The 22,911-nt window shown below is 38.1% G+C and overlaps 1 protein-coding gene across 1 annotated transcript; it reads right to left on the bottom strand.

The window, feature by feature from the left end:
* Positions 1 to 605: 605 nt before the first annotated feature.
* Positions 606 to 16,529, bottom strand: LOC115684139 (solanesyl diphosphate synthase 3, chloroplastic/mitochondrial). The gene is made up of 12 exons (XM_030608835.2): positions 16,280 to 16,529; positions 15,494 to 15,580; positions 13,629 to 13,709; positions 13,454 to 13,525; positions 11,504 to 11,635; positions 10,686 to 10,772; positions 10,246 to 10,317; positions 9,338 to 9,423; positions 3,528 to 3,660; positions 2,797 to 2,886; positions 1,915 to 2,013; positions 606 to 1,148 (listed from the first exon to the last, which is right to left on the bottom strand). Exons 1-12 carry the CDS (start codon positions 16,415 to 16,417, stop codon positions 969 to 971), a joined length of 1,257 nt encoding a protein of 418 aa, XP_030464695.1. The 5' UTR covers positions 16,418 to 16,529; the 3' UTR covers positions 606 to 968.
* Between the last annotated feature and the right edge of the window lie 6,382 nt (positions 16,530 to 22,911).

Genomic DNA, 22,911 nt, shown 5'->3' with positions numbered 1-22,911 from the left:
TACATGGCAAATAAAACTTAAAGAAAAGCAAAAACAGAATCGAAAGATATTATTCGCGAAATTGTAAAAAAGCAAAGTAAGAACAACTAAGAGAGAGAAGGGCTAGGTGAGGTCAGGTGGCATGATCTCTAGCTAGGGTCAACCCTCGCCGTTGAGAGCAATGAGGGTGGCGACCCCCCCGCTACTCAGGGCAGCAAAGGATCGCGACCCTCGCCACTCATGGCAGTGGGCCCGTGACTCTCACCCCTTGTCTCAAGTTCTCTCGATCCTGCAAAACACAATCCAAGTTCTACCGTTTGCAGATACAGCAGAATTCGTTTTCCCAGTATGCGACGCCACAAGCATGCTGATTATTGTTTTTATGACAAGCCAACGATTAGGCAAAAGCAAGTGAGACACCCAGATATGAGCAAACGATTAGGCAAAAGTCTGGAGATACAATACTGACTTACGTACAGTTAATGGCCAGACGAGGATGAGTTCTAACTGGAATCCACGCTCAACTATTATTCTTTACTTGCAGTTGTGCTAAATCATGAAACCAAATTGAAGTTGCGTTTGCCAACTGTCGAGACAAGATGCCACGAGAAAACACCAAACATGTCATAGGCAAAATTCGAAAATTCACTACTCAGCCACTTGATAACGGACTAAACTTTCTTTATGCTGGCTCAGAGACTGAAGTGAGCCATGCACATGCGGGTAAAATAGCAGAGCACTACAGCAAATGATTAAGGGAGCTTGTGTTATACTAAAGGACATTAGTTCAAATCCTACTCTCTAATTGGGGTCTATTATACAATGAACAATTTCCTATGCAGATGATTATTAGGACACATTGGATAAATTAAAAGAATATTGATGAACAAGAGGGCAAAATTACCCCCCACCTTTCAAGGAATGATTACAAAAAGATCAAAACCTCCCCTATGCCGTGTTCATTATTGAAGAAGAACGAGCCCCCTGCATCATTTGTTTCTTGTAATGACTATATGTGTGAGGTCTATGAGTGCTCGCCTTGATTTCCGGACATCCTCATCGTCGCTCTCAGGAAGAGAGTCAATTGCTGTAGCGGCAAGTTCTGCATGCTTTTTGGCTAGTTCCCTTGCCCTCTGTATTCCACGGCTCCTTCCGAGATACTCAAGAGCCTGCGATTTCAGAAAAGAGTCGACTACATTTGTAACCAAATCATCTCACACAAAATCCACTGATCAGAACATGTTCTGCAGATAAGAGGGGAAAAAATATTGCTAGGTTTGAAACATTTCAAGGTAACCTTAAAATGCCGAACACTTTTGATTGCATGCGATACGAACTAGATGGTAAAGAAGAATAGTTAGTTGACCAAGATAGGCATCGCAAAAGAGCTTGATTGAGGAGGAAGCAGTACCAACTAAACCCTGAGTTTGACCAAGCTGGCTTCATTGCAATCACAAATGAGGACAGAAGCATCCCATTAGGTCATTTATGCAAATGGGAAGTGCTTTTTAGTTTGCTTCTCAGTCAAACATTGCTTGTGCCACAGATTAGCCCTTAAGAGCAAATAAAAAAAATAACGAAGATAAACAGTGAAATGACAACATAATTCAATCTCAAAGCCGCAAGGACAAAAAAAGTTCAATTTAAAATAGGATACAAAATAATTCACCACTAAATGAGGATGTAACCTGTGCTCCGACAAAAGCTTCAACCCTATCTTACTAGTAATGACATCCAATCTAAGTGCTCTCTTTTCTTCCCCCTCCAATTTAGGCTTGTCATGCTTTAGCAGCGAAAAAAGCTGCCATCACTAACCTCGCCAGCTCAAAAGGCTGATATTGTTGTAGCAGTCACAAGAAAATGATATGAACATGCATCAACTCTAGATCTGAGATTGCTCAATTAGCTAGTTGATGGGCAATCAGCGTCACTTACAAGATCAACATTTGCCGAGTCATCAAAGCCCCGGTCAACAACTGTGCGTAACTGGGGAAACTCCTCCATGGCAAACAAGATTGGAGCTGTTACGATTCCCTGCACAAATAATAGAAATTGCAGTTGTCACGAATATTCTTATCCACTTGTGCACAAATTCAGAAAAAGAGTAGGTATGTTATGTTTGGTTTGGACAATTGGCAAGCAGGCCACTTAAACACAACCAAGAGGAATACTTCCGCACTATTATCTTGTAGCTCTTAATATAAGTTAAAAATCATGAGAACAAAAAATGACGCGACCCAGTCAAATAGGAACATCAAACTAAAATCAGGCAAAAGACTCAACCAAACATTTATAAAGATAGCAAATATAATTCTGGAGCAGTTCAAGTACCCAGCAATGTGTATGGAAATCACCACCTCATTTAGTCAAATGCTATCACATGACGACAACATACTATCCAGGAAAATATTCCAGGGACATCTTTGTTTCCTACCAAAGAATTCTGCAAATGATACCACTAAGATATTGCAAAACTGCTTCTCAATTAGTTATTAGATGACATTAGGAAACAATTACCAGTTATGCGAAATTGTTTCCTCATAATATTGCTCCAGTGTTGTTTTGACCAGAGCAGAAAGACTGTGTGGATGCATGAAACAATTACTTTCATAAATTCAAGCATAAGATTTACCAGCAGAGAAAATTATCATCTGCTGAACTACTATCAGATTTGACCAAAACAACAAAAAAACCTAGTATCAGATTAACTGGGATAAATAACAAAGCAATCTATCTAATAAGTATAATAGCACAAAAAGTGACTCTCCATCCAGTTCAATCCTAGAACCATGAAGTTTCACAATGAGTACAGCTTACATGGCGAATGTCAGATAAAGAACCCTTCCCCAAGGATGCTGATGTCCCAGTGAAATCGAGAACATCGTCTATCAATTGAAATGCCAAACCCTGGGAACAGAAAAGACAAATAAGAAATTTGAATACTGAGGAAACTAAACAGTTATGTGCCTATTTCCTATATATAAGGTATTTCCAGGCAACATGCATGTCGGTTGTGATTGAAGCATATTCTAGAAATACTTATTAATCGAACATAAAGTATTTGCAACGTGGATCAAAGACAAAGGATTTCCAAGCAGATTTAGGACCTGATGCTTATACCAACAAAACAAAGGCCAGATGGGGAACTGCTGATTGCAATTCATGTCAACTCAACAGAAGGAGCCATTTATTATCCTACATAATTACCATTGCATAACAATAACCTAAGAACTACTCCACGTGATAGGAGCGTAAGATTTGGATTGATTTCCTTTTAATAGGCGTGATATCACTTAGATTGGATATCACTTTAGACAGGCACCATACATATATGATTTTGTAGATATATTTTGCTGCCTCCCATATTGCATCAACTAATGATGACATTTCATCAAGTGCTAGCTATATTATAAGTTAATGCTATTTTTGCATTTTCCAGTTATGACTGACAAGGAGTGTAACCTATAAAGTAATCAACTGCAGTTGTTATCAATACAACATCTATGTATATAGAAGTCTACAAATTAAGCTTATAGTAGAGGACAAACCAGGTTTCTGCCATACTCGTAAGCCAGCACGGTGACTTCTGTTGTTTGTCCAGCAAGAATAGCAATAGACTTACAGCTGTTTGAAATCAATGATGCTGTCTTGTAATATGTCTTCTTCATATAATATTCCATGCTGCACACAATGAGCAATTTATCTTACATCAACTACAAAGAGGCACGGTGGACTCCAAAATGAGGCACGAACAGTAGAATGATCACTGTGCAATTAAATTAAAGGTATAATCAAGTCCTGTAATTTTAGTCAATTGTTCAGTGTAGTCCTCTTGTGACAGGAGATCACAAAATCCGATCAAATTGATGACACGGACTTATATTTTTTTTCCAGAAAATGACATTGAAACTGTAAATCCATGTGGACATACATCACAGGATGTGTATTCTTTGGGTGATTTATCACGAAGTCCACACAGCAAAACCCAAAAAAATTAAAAAGCTCAGAATCGTGCTTGAAAACAGAGCAACCATCGTAGATTTAATTGGCAAAGATGAAGCTTGAAATCGACTTCAACCAGTGAAAATTGAGCTTAAAATCACACCAAGGCCCAATTGAGGGATGCAGAAAATGTCAATCTGCCATTGTTTCAACAGCTTATAGAAATTGACCCCAAAATACGAGTCAAAACCACCAAGAAGACGAAGAAGGTGACAAGGACGGAGCAGGAAGATAAGTGTCCATATAACTCATCAACTACGTCCCCAGAGGACTGGTTTAGGAGCAGCAACGAGAGCGACGCAGGCCTCTCATCCTCCTGCTCCCTCTCCTTGGACTTGTTAGATGAAAAGCAGCGCAGCCAGAGTCAGAGTGTTGCCACTGAGTGGCAGCAGCAATAGGAACACTGAGACAGCTTCGCGATGCTGAAGTCAAGTGACCTGCTCTGGGAATTCAGCCAATTATTGGTCAAGATGATAGTGGAGGAGGAGACGTTTCCAGTGGAGGAGCTGCAGAAGCTTCTAGAGTGCTTACTGTCACTGAACTCATGCCACCATCACCATTCCTGTCCTGTAGGTGTTTGCTGAGATTTGGGAGTCTCGTTATCAACTCCATTGAGAGGAGGATGACGAAAAGCTTTTTCTCTTTCTCATTATTTTCATTATTCCCATTCTTGCTTTTTTCTGTTTTTGCTCATAAAGATTGTAGCTAGTGTTCTAACTTAATTGACTGATCTTGACCCAAGGATAAATAGCACCAACACCGACACGCGACATGACACGACACGACACGACACGACACAACATGCCGACACATCATTTCTCAAAAAATGAGAATTCCGACACGTTGGGACACATTGTATATTAAATGTATGTTTTTATATACACATGATAACTTATCATTTTTATGATTATTTCAATCAAATTAATTTGATTCAAATCTACAAATAAATAAATAAATAATAAAAAAAAGAGGGTCGGACGAGTGTTGGGGTACGTCTGACACGTGTCTGACACGACACGTAGGCCCCCGGAGAGTGTCTGTGCTTCCTAGATCCAAGGTGATCATCAAACTTTGCATGTTTTCCTCGGTTTTTGAGTGTAAAAATTATTGCTAGAAGTTCATTTATGCAGAAAGTTATAGCTAGAAGTTCAGTTACATGGAAATGTCATAAACGATCTATTCTTCTTCAATCCTTCCTAAATTCTTGGGTTAGTTCAAGCTTAATGTGATTACCTTCACTGATTGAAGGTGATTTCAAACTTCATCTCTCAAACTAAACCCAGATGTTTTCTCTATTTTCAAGCACATTTCCGTGCTTTCTGATTTTTTTATGGGTTTTACTTAGTGGACCTTTTATGATGCATCACCCTCTCCCAAGAAAATAGTCCACATTGAGTGACGTTAGTCTGCATGGATCTCACACTTTCTACATCATTTCTTTTTGATATATATATATATATATATATATATAAGCCCATGTCATTGATTTGATTGGAGTTTCTGATCTCCGGTCATCAGGGGACTACATTAAACAATGGACTAAAGTTCCGGGACCTCTATTGCACAAATTAAGAGTTACATGACTTGGATTACACCATCCACCTAAGCCATAGGACCAGAAATGGAATTACCTCTAAACAATAACTTTGCATGAGATCACTATAACATGTATAATGCTCATGAACATCTCATGGATCAGAACCTTCCCAACGCAAAATTTAACCTTTACATAACAGTAAAAACATGGTCGCAGGATGAAATTTTGACCTTGGCAGTGGCTCAATACAAACAAGGAATGTTTCTATGGAGGCCAGCTATAGCATCATGAAAAGTAACGCCACATATTCAAAGAGAAAGCTAATAGATGTCGCAAAGGAGGGAGGGATAATACATCCACAAAATATAACTTAAGAGGAGGATTAAGGGAAATCATAGCTAGAGGGTGCAGCTTAATTCTGCTGTCGTAGGTGGTTCTTAATGGATGAGTTACTTGAGGCACCATCATAGCATGGAATTGGAGATCAATTACTAACTTTTAACGTCATTATGCTGCTTCTGTTAGTATTAAAGCTGGTGTACAATTTCCAAGTGCCACACTTCTGTCAAGCTGCCCCATCTCTTTATATAGATTTTTCCTGCTGGTCCTTGATTTTGTGACAGATTCACAAGACCGGGTAATCAGATTGACTTATTTCCAATTTTACCTTATTAAATTCCACTTCACAAGGTGGGTAATTTTAGTCATCCCCAGGAAGACATTTTGGAAGTTGAATCTTTCTTTGATATCAAGGATAGTTAGACCATTTTCTTTACCTGGAAGTGCATACAGAGCTAGAGTCCCCAAGGAAACTGCTTTAACTAAAAAAAGCACAACAGCCTCTCTAAACAACTTAAGTATCAATAGTCCAGTAAAGAAATTTCTTTGCATATACTGGAATAATCTGGGAAACTATGCAACATTATAACAGCATAATATAGTTGCCACTGTTAATCAAAGGCCACTTTGCAGCCTCATGCACAATCTTTTACATATCAAAACCTTATCAGGGTCCTCAATACTTGGTGCCTCTCTTGACAAGAAAGTAGATGGCAAGATTAGGAAACAAACTTCAAATTGCCATAAGTACACCTTTTTTCGTCTCTAAAGAGTGGCTGTGTGTGCGGGGTCCCGGAGATCTTATCTAGTGTAGGCAAAGGCAAAAGGCACACTTGAGCTACCACTCAAAAATGCCTAAGGCAAAGGGCATGAAAAAAGGGCATAACCCAGCAAAGAAGGGCGCAAAAACTCAAAATTGGAAAGTAGCATTAGCATTCAACAAAAATAAACATCAAGAGTTCAAACTACATAAAATAAGGAAAAAAAAAGGTGATCAAGAAGAACATGCACTCTAGATGATTGAGTCAAAGACAGATAAGAAAAGATGAATTCAAAGAGAGAAATTATAATTAGTAAAATGTAGAGCTCAATCTCGTATATTTGCTTCAAAAGGCACGCATGCACACGCGCGCGCGCACGCATAGAGTTGGTACTGGTCTAGTTCTTTTGATAGACACTAGCCTATGTGTAGCTAACATTGACAATAATGACAAATGTGCAGGCGCTCCTCTGCTGTGAAAATCTGAAAAGTACTTCTGGTCTTGAAAAAGGTAGAATATCAACCCCACCGTAATAAAAGGATCAAATAATACTTTCACAGGAAAAGCCAATTGACTTGAGTGAAACCAATTTTTCTTCATCGGGTGACAAGTTAAGCTTGTGTCTGATGAAGAAAGCACAAAATGTGGTAAAAGGCATATGGCTGACTTCATGTGCCCTGCTGGACTTCCTAGAAGAGAAGTGCCATTGCCTCACCTCGCCAGAGCACATAGGTAAACCAGGTGATTGTCTTTCTACACTTTTCTTATCGACTCTAAATATTTTTAAGGTCTTCAAAATACTCACTTTCTTTCTGTACAACCATAAACAGTCTCTGATTATTTCTCATTTCCTACGCTCTTGGAAAGTTGTCATTTGAAGCAGAAAGAAGGGCATTTCAGTGAATCTCCTTGTACGAGACAAGTTTCTGCCATAACTTTGTAGTGGGCCCCACCCACTAAATTTGGATCTTTATTAAGAAGACTTAGGTGAGTCCACAACCTTTTTTTTTAGTGGTTTTTTCAGTTTTTAATTAATCCTGATAAGTTAATGTATTTATTAATTAGTTATGAATTTCATGATAAGTGATATAAATTTCTTAGAATATCCTAATATATATATAAATTAGTCAAAATTACATTGAGTTTCAGTCAATAAAATACAAAGAAAAACTTTAGATGTTAAATGTGCCAATTTAATATTATCCTGATTTGAGTTATAACTAAAAGAAGTTAACATGATCTTAAATACTAAATATTTCATTTTAATGGGATGAGAAAAGTATTCCGATTTGTTAGAGTAATTAAATATTAAACCTCGCCTTCATCTAACAGCTTAAGCTTTTAGAACAATCGGCTGTGGTCCCACAAAATTTCTCAAGGTATCAAAGCAGGAGATCCTGAGTTCAAATCTTTCCAAACCCCATTTGCCTCCCCAATTAAATATGTGCACGCTTAGTACTAGGCAAAGAGACCAGGCTAGGCGTAAGGGGGAGTGTTAGAGTAATTAAATATTAAACCACGACTTCATCTAATAGTTTAAGCTTTTAGAACAGTTGGCTGTGGTCCCACAAAATTTCACACAATTTAACGGTAAGTATATTTCACATTACTACTTTTTGTGCACCAACTATATTGTGATTTGTGAAGCTAGCTAATGATTTTGATCATGATCATTAGAGGTATAAATGAGTCCACCTACTCATAAATTACTTGAACAAGACTTGATAACTTTAGGTTTAAGTCGATTTTGAATAGCTTGAGTGTCAAATCTAGTCAAGAGTGAACTTGAAAATATAGAGCTTCCATAGCTCATGTATCTAATTAAATAGATCAGTATTTCACTTTTTTGTGAATTTCACTTTTGGTTGTTTAATCGTTAAAGTGAAGTCCCACTTTTGGATGAGAAAGCAATATTCCGATATAGGAAGCATGGCAATGGAGTGGTTGGAAACTTGGGATAGCTTGTGAGAGATCTCGATGTTCCATCTCATATGTTGAACGTATATGTTGAATTTAACTTGTAGAATCTACTTAAAGATCATTTTGAATACTAGGATTTCTATGCTTCAAAAAATAAACGGTTTATAATATTAGATAAAACTTAAATTAAAGGCAAGGTCAAATGAAGCGCAAATATAAAATTCATCCCAAATTTGTATTAGAATTAGCCATTGTCTTATTAATTTTCTAAACATCTATAACTTTTACAACTTATTTCTATCAAAACGTGAAAGTCGTATACAAGAAAGTGAGATAGGTTTAATAAATCATAAATTAGTATATCATGATTGTAATTTTGCCCAATATTAATGGATACTAATAAAATTCTAAGAAATTATATTGAGAAGTAACCCATGTGTACCACAAGCCCAAAAACTAGTTTCAAGAGAACAGGCACATTCATTGCTAAATACATTCTTAGCTATTGATAAAAGGAATAAAAAAAACTGATTCTTTATATTCTATGATGTCTAGCACCACAGAGAACCAGAACAAACAATTGATTCAGGAAGCAATAGAACAACACAAAAGGATACAGCCATGACATACAGAGTAAAATGTCCATTTAACATAAAGATGTTTGCGATATAAATGTGCCCATTTCACGTCTAGGGACCACATGGATGACTACATATCACCTAAGCACCAGTCTGTGCAAGGCATAGCTTATCCAGGGAAAGAAAATTAAAAGTGCACCAAGGATAAAACAGAAGCATACCTACAGTGCTGATCAGACGATGTGGTCATTTGCATAGTTTCACCCGTAACGAGATGCTCTACTACTGTTGCTAGCAACGATACAACCTACATATATGGAAATATAATGAAAATATGACATTTTTTATGCTGCTCAAGGCATGGCAGTGCAATCCTAGTCATAGCACATAAACTACACCTCTTAATGACTGAAATCCTGAATGAAAAGAAAAGTGGAAGGAAAATGAAGCAAGATTTATTTATGAGTCTTAAACTAAACGAATAGAGAAGACACATTAGGGGATTATCCTCCAGAACTCATCTGGTCCTTCTCAATTAAGTAGACAGATACAAAGAAGAAAAATATGCCAACTGGAGCTGTGTCAGAAAAGCTCTCTCTGCTCAGAGTTTGAATTCTACTAATTGTCAAATGGAAAGTGAAATAGCGGACGAAATTGCAGAGCAAAAGAGGAAGAGAATGGATGATGCTGGATCTCCTTGTCAATCCTAAACGAAGGCAGTTTGTGCAAATACAGAACAAGCATTTGCAAGACTCATATGAATATCCTGAGCCATCGTAAGAAATTCCATCTATCGCTCCACAAGCAAGACGACCTGATGTCTAACACTCATGCCCAAGCCTAAGCTTGAATGTTCACACATAATTAGGGAACCATGATCTTGCGGAAAGAAAAAAAAAGAAACTGGACACACTCTATATAGGAATATATACCTAGATTTCAAGAATGTTGCATCCACAGATTTACAACTAAATGACAAAAGAAGAGCCTAGAATCCAGTACCCAAAGTATGTCTTTTTTATGGGCTAGACAAAATAAGCCCTTTCAGGTGGTGTTTATCACTGAAACAAAGATTATCTTTAAAGATCAATACAAAATCAAGTCAAATCAAACTGAAACCCAGACATACCTCGGTGTTTTTTAAGGATGCAAGTGCCACACAAGCTCGAGAAAGGAGAAAATCCCCAGCTAAAACTGCCAACTGAATAGCAAACAAAAAATTGTTGATGTCTAGATTTTTAATGTACTATCATCTATAAGGACCACAATGAAGTCACAAATCTTCACAATGCATCTTCTTTAAAAAGCAAGAACAATATGGTAGGACTAAAACTTCTTTTCCTGTGTAAAAGAAAATCAAGGCACGGATTGGTAAAAAATATTGCCACATCTAATGTGGAAAGGTGCAGACATTGTGTCTATGTAAAAGAAGAAAGATTTCTCCGTCCATTACTGATAAACACCAAGTTTGGCGGTACAATACTTACATGCATACATATACAAATCTAGTCATATAACAAATATAAGAACCAGCAATATCTCTTGAAGTTGGTGGAGATATATGAGCACCTTGTTTCCCATGACAAAATTTAATGAACCAATACCACGTCTTGTGTCTGCATCATCCAAGACATCATCATGAAGAAGGCTTGCAACCTAAGAGAAACAAATAACATGTGCATTAATCAAGAAATCAAAGGGTTCCTTAATAGGCGGAACTTATGAGAAACGTCATTTGAGTCTATGACATTGTACAGCAAAAGAGATGTATTCCTTTCTCTGCATTACTGGTACTAAGAAACATGCTATATATGTGCAGGGTGTGTTTCCTTCCCTTTCTTTCTATAGGTTGACACAACTCCCTTAAGAAGGTACGAAGGGGGAATTACCCCTATAAAAATCCGCTTCAGAATATTGAAGTGGGAAATTGAACTTCCCTACTAACACAGAATCATCTCTTGCTTCACAACAATTATCAAGTCTCACTTGTTTTATTTACTTCTATTTACCGACAACAGACTTTCTTTCTTGGTTGGTGGGTAGGTTATTGGGGTGGTGAGATTGAAAGGGAACTCAAATATCAATGTAGTATTTAAAGAAAGGCACGTAGGCAAATTAGAAAGTAGCATAACAACTTCATCTGGTCAAAGCCATTGTAGATCACTCAAAGACAAATTTTCTCCACCATCTAACGTATAATATGTTTCCAAGGTTCACAGGATCAGCAAGTTAGATGCTTAAATGTTAAAAGAACAAAAAGGGATATAAGAGAATAATTTAAGATAATCCATATGCAAATGCAGCAACAACCTGTTATTTCCTACTCCTTTGATTCCATAGACACAGAAAAAAGGCACATTTAACAGGAAGATGAAAAAATAACTTACATGAATCATCTCTGTGATCTCAGCTATGCACTGCTGTCTTGTACGTAGTTCCGAAGACACTGCATCTCCTAAACTACCATCAGTTGGTTCTGGCAGAGGCACATGCAAAGCACTAGCCATTAAAAGTAAAACCTGTGCCAGATAAAGGACAAAACTTAAGAGAAGGTGGATTCCAAAAAATAAGAAGTATATATATCACTAGAAACCTAAATCTTTCTCTACAAAATAAATCTGCAGCTGAAAGTATGGAAAAAGAAATCAAATCATGGAAAATGATAAAGAAAAAGAAATTGAAATCCACATGCACAACAGTCAATTAAAACCAAAGATTTAAACATAAGAAAAGGGGAAGTTGAGTTTCAATATGCCTCGAAGCATCTTCTAAAAGCCATTAGTTCCACAAGGTCCACAAAGCTCATGGGCTATATGCTAGTATTAATTTGTCCTGACGTTCAACAAATTATACTGGGCTTAGGAAGGGTGTCTAGCCCCTTCAAGCGAAATTACACCAAAAGCATTAAAAGTTTCATACGGAGTGTAATCAAGTCATAAACATTTCGACACCAGAATTTTGACAGGCAACAAAGTCCTAAACTGCCTAATGGTGGCATTTAGACACCAGAATTTTGGACAGTATTCAATTTTCACAAAATAAAGCATGATTCAACCATAATCACGTATTAAAACATGTGGTTTTTGTCAATTATTGAGTTTCTGACTTGATTATAGGTAAACATTGCAAACAAAACTCAAAATCTATGTCAAGCCAAGAAGAAGTCTTTTTTACATGAAACCGAAAACTAGCCATCCATTTCAAATTAAACCACAAAAGGTTAATCAAATTGTTGAATTAATCATCCATGAATAAGGAAAATCATTAAAGTAATAAGACACATGCGTCTAATTTCAATAAAATAATAAGAAACCAGAAGAATTGAAGAAATAGATTCAGGTTAGCTAAACACTAGAGATTGACAATCAAATTGTCATTCAATAAATGAAAAAACTTATGGAATAACTAAATTGAATACACGAGCAACTTATGTATGGTTTTAAGAACTGATGATTTTTTTTTCCGGTCATAAGAACAAATGATAGATCAACAAGAATTTTATTCAATTTTGGTGATTAAATTTGAGATTTGAAGGTCGGTCTCCAGGTTTTTCACAAAAGTCAATTTTTCTCAATTCTACATGAGACTTGAGTCTTGTCTTTTAATTGATCTCATAACCAAGCCATACAATCAATACTCAACCATATCAATATGCTTTTTTACAAGGGTATAATCGGCACCGTCATGATTTTGCTGACAGGTTGAATCTCTGCAATTAGATATACCAGTGAAGAGGACTTAACCGCATGAATTTCAATTTAGAACTTGAATGCATTAGGTACAAAACATTTAGGACTTTCGCTACAATTCCCTCTCCCCCTTCAAGCCTCTTAAAGCAAACAAGCAGGATGACAATGAATTATTTATATCTCTTAATATCACAGGTCTCAGGCAAGCAAATCTTGGTTATCCTCGAGACATTTTCTCCCAACTCAACACACCTCAAACATTCCCATACTGTGAACTTAATGGTGTGGATCAGCAGAACAAAAATAGTGGTTGCATCACAGCTTAGGAACACACTTATCAGTTAAAGGTCTGCAATGCAAACCTTGCAAAAGCATGAACATTTAGCATAGGTAATACATCAATGAAATATAACATCACAATGCAATAAAAGCAATAGGCAAACCCCAAACTTCTGATATTCAGAAATAGTAAAAACAAGGTCTTTTTTCTAATGATACGCAAAATTCTGTTAAGAAGGTATCAAGGAGGTAGTGGGCACCACCCCTGTACAAAATGGCTTCAGAAGGGAAGCCTTGCATAAAAATTCGTGTTAACATTTCCCTCAAACTAGAAGTATGATAATAGAAAGTAAAAGGTATAGGACATACTGTCGGGCGAAACCTCTTCCCTTCCACACCCAATTTAAAAAAATATTCAGCAGCCGAGGCAAGTTTTGGGACCTGAAGAATTCATTTTCCTAATGTTAGATTATTATGGAGAAATCATCCAAAGCATTCCTACTTCCTAAAATGAAACAAAAGAGAAGAAAGCAAATATTGATACCTCAGCAATAACCATTGATCGCAATCTGTTAGCAAGTATGGATAGCTCATCTGCAACAAGTGAGAATGGGTCAAGTTGTTCCTGAAAGAAGCCACAGAGAATGTAAGAATACAAAATGCAAAGCAAGCCATACATGATCGAATATTTGAATAGTAAATAGAACATTCACAAACATCAGAATGGCTAAACAAAATGACCTCATCACAAAACGATATTTTTCCCCGCAACACCACCAGCTAGAGGAAAACAGGAAGAATAAGCCATGTCACACCAGACATATGGCGGAACAAGGAAGTATTATGATGGATGCCAAAGTATTCCATCAACTATTTAAAGAGGAATTGCATTAGCCAACAAAATAAGATTCAACTAATTTTCAACTTTAGTTTGTATAGAAGATTTCCTAAGCTGATTGATGAAAAGCTTACCCAGATGAGTACTTCACTGTCAAGAACTCCTAGTTTTTGGATCAAGAAATGCTTGAAGTTTACTTGGGGAGACAAGAGTAATCATTTTCAACATATACACTGAAATTATTGTGAATAGTCAGACTAAGACTTCCCACGCGTCTCCATGATTTGTTGCGTCTCTGTAGTGAAAGTAAATGGTAAGGCTACAAATCCCACACTTTAAAGCTTCATCATCTAATACCCACTCTTATGTGTCATACCAAAATTGCCTTTAGCAAACTTAAACAGTCAGTGGGTTAAGCATGCCATATTGATATTAATACAGCGCCATGTATCCCTACAAACAGATCCAGATACATATCACACACATCTACATGTGCATGTGATTGCAGCATAATCCCTTGACATGACACAGCTTCATCAGCTTTTCTTGTAAAATGTGGCCATATAGTTTAGTCTAGTAAGCCATCGCGTATTTGTGCCAGTAAGTCCAATAAAGAAGCTCCACACATATGAGAAGCTGGATTTTGCAGTATATTGACCAGCCGTCTCTTACATTTGAAAAAACAAAAAAGGAAAAGAGAGTGGAGGGGAATACCCAGATTAGATATTGTTTTCTCAGTCAATTGACAGCATAATCAACTCAAAGAAACTGAAGAAAAACCCCATCAAGGAGATCGTTATATCTCGTGAAATGTTATTGCACACAAGAAAGTTAATTTGAAATTACAATCAAGGGACGAAAATGCGTGCAATGAAGTAAAAGAAAGCAACAAAATCCACAATAAGAGAAACTGAAATTATTTGAAAAGCTCTTTGAGAGTAGCTACAACTATACGCATAAGTATCACAAAGGTTGAGACTCGTCACCATGCCACGGAAAGAGAAAAACTTTAATTCAGAAAAAATAAGTTTAAGCACAATATCCCATGCCACCTCAAAAAACAATAACTGAAAAAGAGCTTGCATAGTGATGACCACAAGACAAAAGGCGTACAATTAGCACAATTGATCATGGACAGAATAAACAGATTGGACGATTATACATGGATGTATGTTCACTTGTTTGAAAAGCCAAGGAGGAAAAAATTATATTTTAAACCCAATAATAAAAGTGTAAAGCTCTATACAAATTAACTGAAAGAGGAACCCATAAGCAACACAAAGAAAGCTTTCATTAAAGGACAAAAAAAGACAATACTACATCAAGCCCGACAGCCCCACAAAACTGATCTTCCCCAGTGAGATTAATAATTACTCATTTGACTAGAACAATTTCATACTCATAGCAATGCCTCAAACAGAAGCTAAAGCAAATAGACAACTGGAAAAATAAAAACACATACTCCCTCCAGCACTATTACAATTGTGAATGTACATTTAATCAAACAATATTTAAAGCAATCTTGTGCCGAAATATGTAGAAAAATAAATAAGAGAAGACGGCATGACTACCTCAACCACTGTTTGATGATGAATCTGATGTCCGATACTATATGAGGAAGGTAAACACCATGAGTAGATATCTTTGCAGCCCAACACCTATTGTCACAGAGAAGATATGACTCAAAAACATAGATCCCTCAGAAACAAGATTAAAAGTCGAAGTTTAAGTTTTTAACAGTTTAATGGTTTGTTAAATGTCCTCCTTTAGCAAATAGAGAAACTTCACCCACACCACCCCCCCCCCCCCCCAAAAAAAAAAAAAAACACCGTGCTTCATTTTGCCAAAGGACCACCGCCTAAACACTCGTCCTGGAGATCCTTCCTGTGCTGCTCTGAAACAACCCGGACCCCCGCAATCATTGCTGATTAACCCAAAGCCTCCACAAGCTGATGATAATCCAGAATGCAAAACCAATTATTGAGCAATCTCAGCAAACACCAACTGATGTTTGCGACGCTACTTCGCCTCACAACAAACGAAACAAGCCCGCCGAGTCACGAAACAGCAGCAACTGCCTTAGCCTCCAAAAATCAGCCGCAAAAATCTTAGAGAAAAGCTCAACCCAACAAGCCATTGTCTTACCGACCTCCCCCGAGATCGAGCACCAACGCACAGCCTCTCAGACAATACGTCGAACGGGAAGCGCGCATACCCAGATCACCGTTTTCATCCCAGCTCCCCAATCGCCCAAAAAGAACCAGTAAGCTCAGCACTTCGACCCCCAAATGCCCGCACGAACACGACCAATCGGAAAGAGAACAAAAAAGAAACGACCCGCGAGCGGGAACACGCACCGTCGTCCTAGGAGCGCCGGCGAAGCGGGTCTGCATCAGGGCAGGGGACCCGTGATCCGAAGAGAGAAGGCGACGGCACCCATCGAAGCCTCGCCTCGCGGACCTCGAAACCGCGCACAGCCCCCGGGGGAACGACATCAGCCTCCAACGCTAGAGAAGAGCAGAGGAAGAACAGCAGGTAGAGAGAGAGACAGAGAGAGGGGAAGGGTCAAAGCGGCTTTAACCGACTGCTTCGTTTATGTTCGCAGCGGTGGCGACGACACGACGGCCGAAGCACAGCCGTCCATAAGCACGGCTTAATATTAATTTAACGTTAGGAGCCACGTGATGAAAGGAGGTGAACCGTCGCATTGTTACTATCGAAGGGGGGGGAGATGGACCGAAATTCCAAAATTATTGGGGGAGAAAATAAAGGGGGAAAATGAAAGGGATTTTGCTGTTGACCCTCTCGATGTTGACCTGTCGGAGGGAGAAAAATATCGGTGGTTGATTTATTAATTAATTTTAATTTTTTTAAAGAAAATTACCTAAAATCACTACGAGCGTTTGCAACTTACGGTTTGCACCAATTCCATTATGAGCTATATGCACTTCACTTTTCAAAAGTAAAAAGTTGCATGAATCACTTGATTTTAGAGGCTGTACACGTTGGTCCCGCGAAATTTCAAATGTTACGCTCTCCTTATATTGATAAATTTGTCTTTTTCTTCTAATTTTCTTTTTCTTTCATTGAAGAGTGACATAATCATAAGATGTGTTTGTTTCACTGAAAATTTTATGATAAAATAAAGTACTTGTCATGGAAATCATTATTAAGAAAAATAGTTAGTTTTCATTATTAAGAAGAGTGCCATAATCATAATGTGCATTTGTTTTATTCATGCTAGAAAAAGGAAGTTGTTTTCCATTAATAAATTTGTTGTTTTCGGTCCATGAAAAATGGTTCTATTAATCTTCCTTTATCCAAACACAAGAAAGTCAGGAAACAATTTTTCAGAAACATATTTCGTTCAAACAAACGAACTGTTAATGAGTACATGCTTTCATTTTGAATGCATTGTTTTCATTTAATAAGTACCATTCATCTTCATGTTCAAATACACATATTATAGTTCATAGAGAATGTTCTATCATTTTCAAAATATCAAAATACATAGGGAGTTTTCCCAACACTCTGGGTATGACTAGGGGTGAGCAAAAGAACCAGATCAGACTGGGAACCGCTTGAACTGGCCGATTTTGGGCGGTTCTCAATTTCAGGTGTGGATCCACCTACCCGAACAACTCAAGGCAGACCGATGGTCCACAACACACTCATAATCAAATCCCCAGCTCTGATCAAATCACTTTGAGGCATGCATGGAGAGAGAAGAAGAAGAAGAAGAAGTATTGGATTTGATCATATTACATTCTATTTCTGAGATAAGAAAATAAATCAAAGACAGAGTCATCCATCCTATCGGCTTGCAAAAACCCTCTTCTCTTTTATTTTATTTTTAGAGATAAGTGCCTTGGAAGTTTTAAAACTTGTTATAAAAGTACAATTGAGTCTTAAAACTTTCAAAAAGTGTAATCAGATTCTAAAACTTGTTACAAAAATGCAATCAAGTCTTAAAACTTTAAAAAAGTACAATCAAGTCCTAAAATTTATTACAAAAGTGCAATCGAGTCCTACAAATTTCAAAAAGTGTAATCAACGGGAGGAGTTGATTGAATTAATTTGACAAGTTTAAAAACTTGATTACATTTTTTAAAAGTTTTAGGACTTGATTGCACTTTCGTGACAAGTTTTAAAATTTGATTGCACTTTTTGAAAATTTTAGGATTCAATTACACTTTAGTGACAGGTTTTAAGACTTCCACTGCACTTATCCCTTATTTTTATCTTATTTTTTCCTCGTCTATTCTTGGGTTCTGCCTCCTCCGCCTCTTCGCCTTCCTGTATTATGCATCCTCCACCGTGTTGTATTGTAACCCTCCAGTGGCTTCTCCATCTATGGCGGCTTCACTCCTCCTCATCTGTATCAGGGTGCTGCCTCCTTTGATGTAGCTCGTGTCATCGAAATCGGCCTCGATTTGCCCAAGAGAATAGAGGCAAAATAATGAAATGCTAATGAAACATTTCCCTTTCCGAGCTTCCCAAGACACAGCCGGTTCTATGGACCCCAGGAATAGGACCGGACTGGTGGTCTAGTTCTCGATTCTCAATTTGTGGAACCGACCCTTAGTGGACAATTCCCGATTTCAAAGTAGGAACCAGCCCACCCTGAAATCGATCACCCCTAAGTATGCCTAAGGTAACAAGAAAAATTTGTTGCCATTGACTACAATTGAGGTGACAAACTATCTGATTTGTCACCTTAGGTGTACCCTGAGGTGATAAAAATATTTTTATCATTATTGGTATACCATAAGGTGGTGAAATTGAATTTTTTTGTCGCCTGATGTTTTCTTGGCGACGAAAATTATTCTTGAACAGGATAGAAGATAGTAGTACCAATTTTGTAATACGAAGATGATATCAGTATTAATTAATTGTGTCAGTCATCCCAAACAAATATTTGATGCTAACACACAGGTCGTCAATGGAATTTAAACATTTATTTCTACTTTCTCAACTCGACACATGTGGGATCATTAGTGGAATGTTAATATCATGTAGCACGATTGGACATATTACAAGTGAATTGCTTATCTAGATATATAAGTAAAGGTAGAATAACAGTTAATTTGTATAATAGGAAATACAAGCGAATTTTTAACCACTAGAAGTCAGACAAGCTAGTTTTAAGGTTATTTAAAAAATATTCCAATGCAATTAATTGCATAAACCTCTATTTATTGATTTTATAAAGTTCTCATCACTACACTTGTAAGTCGTTTTATGAGGTTCGAGCATTTGTTTTTTTTTTTTTTTGTTCTGTGGTTCGAACATTTGTTTGCACCTAGCTAGGTTGGCCATCATGTTTCTGTTTTCTTTTTTATATACGTATTTCTAATAAATTAATCGACTTCGTTACTGTAAGTAGATTAATCGTGTTTATCATCGATTATAGAGAAACATAACAATAATAGCATAGGTTGCAACAATAATTGAATATTTATTTCATTTTTCTATGACCAACTAATACCAGACATATATGTTATATAACGACTAGAGGTGGCCACGGTTCGGAACCGACCGGTTCCGGTTCGTGGCCAAGTGTGAACCGGAACCGGCCGGTTCCGGGCCGGTTCCTATTTTTTTTCTGTTTTTTTTCTTTTTCTTTTCCTTTTCTTTTTTTTTTCTTCCTCCGCGGCCGGCCATAGCCGGGCCGGCGCGAGGTCGCCGCCTCTAGGCGAGGCGGCCCTCGCCGGGCGTCGGGCGAGGCCGGCCCTCGCTGGGCTGGGCGAGGCCGGCCTCGCCACGCCGGCGAGGTCGAGCTCTCGCCCGGTTGCGGGCGAGCCGAGCCTCGCTGGTTGCGAGGCGAGGCCGAGCCTCGCCTCGCCGAGCATCGGGCGAGGCCGGCCTCGCCCAGCCCGAGCGAGGGCCGGCCTCGCCGACGCCGGCGAGGTCGAGCCTCGCCAGAGTCGCAGGCACTGCAGTGCTGCGATGGCCTCGCACCGCAGTTGTGCTTTGCGACCCTGCAGCCTTCTTTTTTTTTTTTTTTTTTTTAGAACCGGCTCGAACCGGCGGTTCCGGGCCGGTTCAAATTTTTCTGGAACCGGAACCGGGACCGTATGCCACGGGCCGGTTCCGGTTCCGAACCGCGGGCCCAGGTTTGACCGGGCCGGTTCCGGGCCAAAACCGGCCCGTGGCCACCTCTAATAACGACAAATGAAATATAAATAATTCATAATATAATTGATGGTAAAAAAAAATTGTGGTATAAGAAATGTTGAATTCTAATTATTACAGACAGTTATGTAGACATACAAAGTAAAGTTAGAGTACGAACTTTCTAATATTTGACGTTGGCAATTAGGAGCGCACAAAAAATTAAGATGCTGAATATCGCATTAGCACAAATTTTATTTGTTTGAATTTGATCGGGTTAATTGTTGAATAAAGTCCTCTATACATACTGTAAAGCAAAGAGGACCATCCACTTTTAAGAGATCTCAATCAATTTTTTTTTACTTTTTGAAATGTTCTCAACCACTATATTTGTGGTGTGTGTATTTTACTATCTATTTCTTTTTATGATTTAATGATTCAAATATTTCGTAATAAGGTAATATTGATTATTATTATTCAAATTGGTCACGTTATATATTTAATAGTAGATTTGGTTACGTAATTCTGTCGTTTGGTGTTTTTTATGTGAATATCTCTAACGAAGTAAGCATGTTAAAGCATTTCAATTTTTTTTAGTTACTAGAACATATATAAATTTCTAAAATTCAAGTATTTAAAATTATATACTGAAAAAAAAACTAGAATAAAAAACTAAAATACAATGTTTTTACAATAGGACTAGAGTTGTCATCATTGGTGGACTTCTTGGGAGCTTTTACTTTTTCGTAGTAACATTGGGATAGTTGTACATACATTTTTTTTTGTCGATAGTTGTACATACATATTTTTAAAGTCACTTTTTGTTGGGCTTTATTGTATTAGTCACATGGGATGTCTAGTACAATTTGATCATTTGAATATGATTTAGCTGGTGAGATGTATTTATCCCATTTTTAAGATTTCTTTTTGGCTCTCTTCATTTAGTCAAGAGAAAGTATTAAGGGCCCGTTTGGTAATGTGCCAAAAAGTGAAAATTTCTGTTCTTTTGTTCCCAGAAATAGTTTGGGAACAGAAATGCGTTTGGTAAACTTTTTGTTCCCGGGCACATTTTTGCAAAAATTTGTGTCCAGAAATAGTTTTGGAAGAGAAACAAGAAGTAAAAAAAAGTTGCTTCTTATTTCTCGGCACAATTTTAAGAATCAGTTTTTTTTCTTCATTTTCTATTTTTTCTTTTCTTCTTTGTGTTGCTCTTTCCTGGCGACCGGCCACAGCCCAGGGCCGGCGAGGGCGTCACGGCCCTCGCCAGCCGCCGGCGGAGGCGAGGGTCCCCCTTGCCGGCGAGGGCGAGGGCTGGACCCTCGCCGCCTGGGCGAGGCGGCTCGCCGTCGGTCATGGCGAGTTCTGCCTCGCCCAGCCCTCGCCCTCGCCGGCAAGGGGGACCCTTGCCTCCGCCGGCGAGGGCCGTGACGCCCTCGCCGGCCCTAGGCTGTGGCCGGTCGCCGGCGACCGGCCATGGCCAAAGAAGAAAATTGATAGAAAGAAAAAAAAATTAAACAATTCAAAATATTATCAAAATATTATTAATAAAAAGAAATTTTATGTAGTCACCAAACGCATTTTTGTTCTTTTCTACTCTAGGAATAGAAATTTTGAACAGTTTATCAAGCGCCTTCAAATGCTCAGAAATTGTTTCCGGGCACAGAATAAAAAAAAATTATTTCTGTTCAGAAATAGTTCCCGGGCACAGAATGGTATTCATGCGCACCCTAAATATCACTCGCCCGAAATCCTCAAGTTTAGGTATTATGAGCTTAACTTGTTGGAAAATGTTGAGGATTACTTGACCTTCGTAGATCATGTACATGATTGTTACTTGCTAGAAACAATCTTCTAATTTGTCCCGTATAAAGCTCCTAAATTACAACGGAAAATTACCAAATCAATCATAAACCTATTGTCCATATGCTAATTCAATTCTAAACCTTACAATTTTGTCAATTTAATCTGAAATATTTTGATAATTTTCCAATATAGTCTTTTCAATAGTTTTTCATCGGAAATCGTTTATGTGGCGGTCTAGTCATTACTAATCGCCCTATGCTGCACGGTCGGCGATCTGAGGTGGACAAACAACAATGTTTTTGTTTTTTCATATAATTTTTTTATTTTTTTCTTTCCTTCTTTTTTGCATTGAGATCTCCTCTTACTATTTATCATCTTGAACCTCTCAATTGCTTCGCCAGAGCTCTTCAATATATTGGTGCCCACTTCTGCCAAAGCACGCAATGGGTTTGCTTTGGGAAAAGATTAGGAGCTTACTTCACCAAAGCACGAATGACGGTGGTTCTAGGCAAAGCAAGGCCTCTTTTCGTCTGCCGTTGCCACCTCTGCCACTGTTGACAAAAAAGTAGAGAGCTGTTGCCACATCGATAGCTGTGGCTGTGTAGCGAGATTTTGTGAAACCCACTATTGTTTGCTTTGACTCGTCTCTCGTCTCGTACCAAGCCTCACAATTTTATCATTTGGCATACATATGAGCACTTTTCCTGGAGGTCACCTATCTTCCTATTGCTTTCACCTAAGCACGCTTAACATTGAAGTTGTTGTTACGTCAAAAGACGCCTGTTTGAGTTAATTCTAGTTTCACATATATATCTTGATAATGCTCTCCCTCTGTTCGGTGCATAATTCAATTCCTTTCTTCCCCCCTTCGCCATCCTAGAAGCCCGCTAGGAGTTGCCTCTTGTCCCGACCCTCTGGCTTTGACGAGAACTCCCTTATTTCGTCGGATCAGGTTGTTACAGGCCCACCAACTCCGCGTGGTTCGTCCCTCGTAATTATAGTCCCACTATGATACTATATTGTGACAGCTTTGGATTAACTCACTCGATGTACTATTCGCTTTGACTCGTTT

Source organism: Syzygium oleosum, unplaced genomic scaffold (genome assembly GCF_021117445.2).
Source record: "Syzygium oleosum isolate NSW1041296 unplaced genomic scaffold, Sole_v2.1 Sole_v2.24, whole genome shotgun sequence".
In the NCBI taxonomy this organism is placed as follows: Eukaryota; Viridiplantae; Streptophyta; class Magnoliopsida; order Myrtales; family Myrtaceae; genus Syzygium; species Syzygium oleosum.
The sequence above is the reverse complement of the archived record's forward strand: the minus strand, read 5'-3'. Positions and strand labels throughout refer to the sequence as shown.